This window comes from Copadichromis virginalis, linkage group LG23 (genome assembly GCF_057382275.1).
Source record: "Copadichromis virginalis isolate Kocher_CV1m ecotype Utaka linkage group LG23, C_Virginalis_male_GT1.1, whole genome shotgun sequence".
Taxonomy (NCBI): domain Eukaryota; kingdom Metazoa; phylum Chordata; class Actinopteri; order Cichliformes; family Cichlidae; genus Copadichromis; species Copadichromis virginalis.
In genome coordinates this window covers 14,595,035-14,599,564 of record NC_140639.1, presented here as the reverse complement: position 1 = coordinate 14,599,564, position 4,530 = coordinate 14,595,035, and the positions used below count along the sequence as shown (strand labels likewise).

At 37.5% G+C, this 4,530-nt stretch overlaps 1 protein-coding gene across 2 annotated transcripts; it reads right to left on the bottom strand.

Annotated features, from left to right (window-relative positions):
• Positions 1 to 257: 257 nt before the first annotated feature.
• LOC146680484 (claudin-18-like) lies at positions 258 to 3,839 on the bottom strand. 2 transcript variants are annotated; one of them, XM_085448065.1, is made up of 5 exons: positions 3,490 to 3,839; positions 1,175 to 1,339; positions 962 to 1,091; positions 759 to 869; positions 258 to 592 (listed from the first exon to the last, which is right to left on the bottom strand). In XM_085448065.1, exons 1-5 carry the CDS (start codon positions 3,707 to 3,709, stop codon positions 451 to 453), a joined length of 768 nt encoding a protein of 255 aa, XP_085304191.1. In that variant the 5' UTR covers positions 3,710 to 3,839; the 3' UTR covers positions 258 to 450. The 2 variants fall into 2 exon arrangements, with proteins under 2 accessions (XP_085304191.1, XP_085304192.1); XM_085448066.1 differs by lacking the exon at positions 3,490 to 3,839 and adding an exon at positions 2,928 to 3,466.
• Between the last annotated feature and the right edge of the window lie 691 nt (positions 3,840 to 4,530).

The window sequence follows — 4,530 nt, the reverse complement described above, 5'->3', positions numbered from 1 at the left end:
TGCTGATAATCAGTAAATCAAGTACATTTAATTAGCATATGAATTTCTTAATTTCTGTGGGAGCAGTAGGTAGTAGTAGTTGTTGTATTGCATCTTAGTGCTTCCCTACTGGGTAGATTTCACAAGAACCTGTGCAAATATCCCTTTGTTTTAATTTTTTATTTTTTATCCCTGTCAAACATGACATTTGCACATTCCTCCACTGAGTTTAATATATGCGTTATGTGTTGTGCTACTGAATTTAGTGTCAGAACAGGTAAGAATCACCTTTTATTTAACACAGACACACATACAAAATATACAGCACAGACTTTATAATTGTGATTACATTTGAAAAAGTAACATGAAATTAGGCCTGAAACCGGTCTTCCAAATTAAAGTAGAGAGAAATAAAAAATGAATGCTGAATGTAGAAAAGTTATCACAGAGCGTATTAAAACAGACATGGTTCTACACGTAGTCAAACCTCTGGTTTGTCTGCCTTTCATCCATACTCTGAGCTTTGTAGGAGTCGTTGTAGACGGGCCGGGATCTGGTGTCAGGCCTGTACATCGTGTTCTGGGAGGCAGCTTTGTAGGCCATCCCATCATACCTGAGGGATAGCGTCACATACATCAAACACTGAAAATATAATCTATGTGCGTACTGTATTTTGCCCTATTTTGCAGTTTTCACATCTCTGCTACTTTATTGTTCAGGAACAGAGAGGTTACTGTCCCTACCAATCTTTTTAAAGATCACAAATAGTTATAAATTACCGGTGTTTCTCTGGTGTCATTGCACGGCAGGCTAGGCACATCAAGATGCCACCGATGAACAAGATAGCGCCACCAATCCAACCCACGAAAAGTGCAGGGCCAAAAGTATACCTGAAAGATTATTAAGGTTAAACATTACCAAAATTAATTCAGCAGGTAATATATTACTATATATATATATGCTAATTTCAGTTTATCTTTACCTTGGCGTCAGAGCTCCCGTTAGTCCACCAACATTGCCTGTACTGCTGAATCCACTGGCAAATGTAGTGAACTGAAAACTTTGTACAATCAAATTAGCAAAGGCTGACACCCCAGCAATCCCACAGACACCTGAAAAAAAATCCGAATTAATGCTGGTATTATCGCAAAACCGTTCTTCTTCGATATCACCTGAGCATTGTTAGTGAAGTAACCTGCAAGGAGAAGCATGATCCCAGCCGACAGAGTCATGGTGGCTTTCAAGTTGTCCTCCATGTTCCCCATTTTCAAGCACTTCAGCGAGAATATGGCGATCAGTAAGCCGATAGCGCCAAGGACGATCCCAACAATCATCAAGGCTCGGACGGCTTGGAGCAGAGCTGAAAATCAAAGTTATGACATTTAGCATATGTTTAGGATATATCTGTTTGTGAGATTGGTATTACCTTGTAGATACTTTAAGATTTATCAAAAAGAAAATGAAAAAAGAAAAAGAAAATGCTGCCAATTAACTCAATGAGTTTAAATAAATAAAATATATACAATATTCAAACAACCCAAACCTAAATATATTTCAAATGAGTAGAAAATTGAAATGTATTATAATACATAAGTTCAAATTTTAGGTTTAAATATTTCTGGAGTGTTGCAAGTTAAGCATGCATGTTAAAATATCTTCTTTTTATGGTTAATGTACTGCGCTGTATGTTTTAGAAGGCAACACTGTGCCTTGTACAGCTTCAGTTATTATGTACTAAAGGTAATATATACAAAAAATGTGATTATGATTTGACTACGCAACATTATATTAAAAGGTTTAAATTAACTTTTACTCAGCATCATTTATATTCATCCAGTCATAATCAGCTCTTTTTAAAAACCACTTGAAGTTTTGACAATACATTTCGCTAATTATATTTTTGTACTTTTACTTCTGAGTACTTCTTTGATCATGGCCACCATAATACAAATCACACACTAGAAACTAATTATAACTGTAAGGTAGCAGCTTCAATAGTTCAATATATTTTGTCACAGGAAAACGGCAGGTCGGCCATCATTAAAAGTTTCCGCTGAAGATAATATCTGGCATGAAAGAGACAAGAGATATCGTCATTAGAAACTGAACTTGCTTTTATTTTCGTAATTAGTTTGAAACCGTGGTTAAAATGAGTAAAATGTAATACAAAAAGAGATCAAGGTGTTTTACAGCATAATACAATCAACTATTATGCAAGGATTTCTACCTTCTTCTACATATATTATGGAAATATATGAATCCATAGACATACAAGAATAACTGGGCTGAATTACAAGTTTAGCAGTAGTTCTAAAAAGTCTCTGAAAGGGGATCAAAATCCCCGGCAATAATAAATATATTAGTTTTACTGATGCACATGTGCATCATGAATAGAGGCAGGAAAAGCCCGACACTCACGGCATTCACTTTCAATTAAAATGTTTTAAAAAGGGAGAAAAAAAAGCACATTACAGTTATTTTCCAGCACTCATAAATCAAAGCAGCGTGTGGTGAAACACACTGAACTAAATGCCATCTTTCAGCGTCCTCAGATATTGTACCTGTATTATTCTAGATTTAATCCCTTAAGACCTTATATACAATATGCTCTACACTACATTCAGCTGTTAAGTACAGAGTGTGGAAATGTACTTTACATTGTGTGACACTCTGCTAAAGCTTGTGCTTGCTCAGCTACGCTTTGGATGTCTCATCAAATTTCTATTTGATTCCGGAGAGACACCATCTTTTCTGCAGTCGACTGCATTTTTATTCCAGGGCTGGTCGGAAAAGTGGCAGGGGGTGGAAATGGGGGGGAAAATCTGCCCTAAAACCTCCCAAATATTCTAAAGTACCTTCCGAGGTCCTTTAGAAAATGTTCTCCTTAATCCGACATGTCGAGAAATATTTGATAAATGTCTTTTTCTCTTGGAGTGTAATTCTCTTACCTGGCAGGCCAAGTATGGTGAAATAAGGCCGACACTGTGTGGTACCGTACGTCGTCCCTACACACGACTTCCATAAACCAGAATAGGTATAAAAATTTGTTATTACTGTAAAAGATCGGTCTTGTAAGCTCCACTCGTCCATTGTTGTTGCAGCCGATATTAAAAACAGGCCCAACGTCGACAACATGAATCCTATTAACTGGGTCATTGTGGCAGCCATTTTAGATGTTCCACTCAAACTGAGTTACCACCAGAGTCAGACAGTCATGAAATGGCAGTGTTTGACTGCTGCCTGCTGTTATGTAGGCTTCGACATGGAACAGACCTTATCTGATGTTTACCCAAGACTTACTTCCAGGTTCCGGGAAACTGTGGGGAGCACATTTTCCCCTCCTTTCGAAACAGGGTGTGAAAACACACGCCAAACATGGTTCTTTGTATTGTTCTTCTTTCTGAATTAATATTTAAACCACCTACATGTATTGCATAACCCCCCCCCCCCAAAAAAAAGTCAATTTCATTTTTTTGCCATGTCCGTTGGTATTATTGATTTAAAACATACCTGGCAGGCCGAGGATGGTGAAGTATGGTCGACACTCTGTGAAGCCGGAGCTCTGCCTAACACAGGACCTCCACAGGCCCGAGTACGAGTACACGGCTGTCACAACGTTGTCAAAGAGGTCTTGTGTGGCCCACTGGTCCATCCCCGTCGCGGCGATTATTCCCGCTATTCCTATCAAACTCAGAACGAAGCCTAAACCCTGACACAACGTGGCCGCCATGCTGCCGTCTTCTTTCTGCCGCTGGAAACCGTCAAGTGCTCTCAGCTCAGCCTTTCCTCAGCACTGCAGCTGTGTTTGAATATGATATCGTCCAGTATGAAGTCTAAAAGGACTTTACCAGTAACCCCGCGTGTTTGCACTTATGTACAGATTTGGGTGGAGCATATCAGTATCAGTGTCGATTAATGTTGGTAAGGAGTGTTCGTCGTGTAGAGGGTTGGAAGTCTGTTTGTGAGTTTGTGTAAATGGTCTTTGAAAATCTAAAATGAGGAAATGATGATGGTCTTTTGGTAAATTTGGAGAAGGAGGTCATTCAGCTTCTATACCAGATTTGTTGGGTAGAAATGGTAAACAGACAGGGCCTTATATAGCGCTTTTCTACTCTTTTGGAACACTCAAAGTGCTTTATACAACAATCATCTGAGTGTTCGTTAATCTAAAAAGAAATAAAGTTAGACCACTTAATTTGATTTTAGATTAACAAACACTCAAGGTCATGTTTTAGTCATGCCATGAAATTGATCCTTTTACACTATTTTCTTCTGCTTTAAACACGTCACCACAATAAATGTGTCACAAGAATGACCTACTTCCTGATTCTGAATGAATCTGAACACATAGTGTGTATGGAACGCCAGGACTGCCATAATGAATTAATTAAATACACCATTAAATAATTAATTAAATGTGGCAATAATTAATTAAAATTGGAATTAATTAATTAAATAAATAGTTATGATATATGTAATTAATTAATTATTGACACATTTAATTAATTATTTATGTATTTCACGTTTTAATTAATTATTGACACATTTAAT

What these genes read in the sequence shown, in the direction of transcription:
- LOC146680484 (XM_085448065.1), bottom strand. Translation starts at nt 3,709, where the DNA reads ATGGCGGCCACGTTGTGTCAGGGTTTAGGCTTCGTTCTGAGTTTGATA. An exon ending in CACCATCCTCGGCCTGCCAG is followed by an intron (nt 1,340 to 3,489) that starts GTATGTTTTAAA and finishes TTTGATTTTCAG; the next exon opens with CTCTGCTCCAAGCCGTCCGA. An exon ending in ATGACACCAGAGAAACACCG is followed by an intron (nt 593 to 758) that starts GTAATTTATAAC and finishes GCTATCCCTCAG; the next exon opens with GTATGATGGGATGGCCTACA.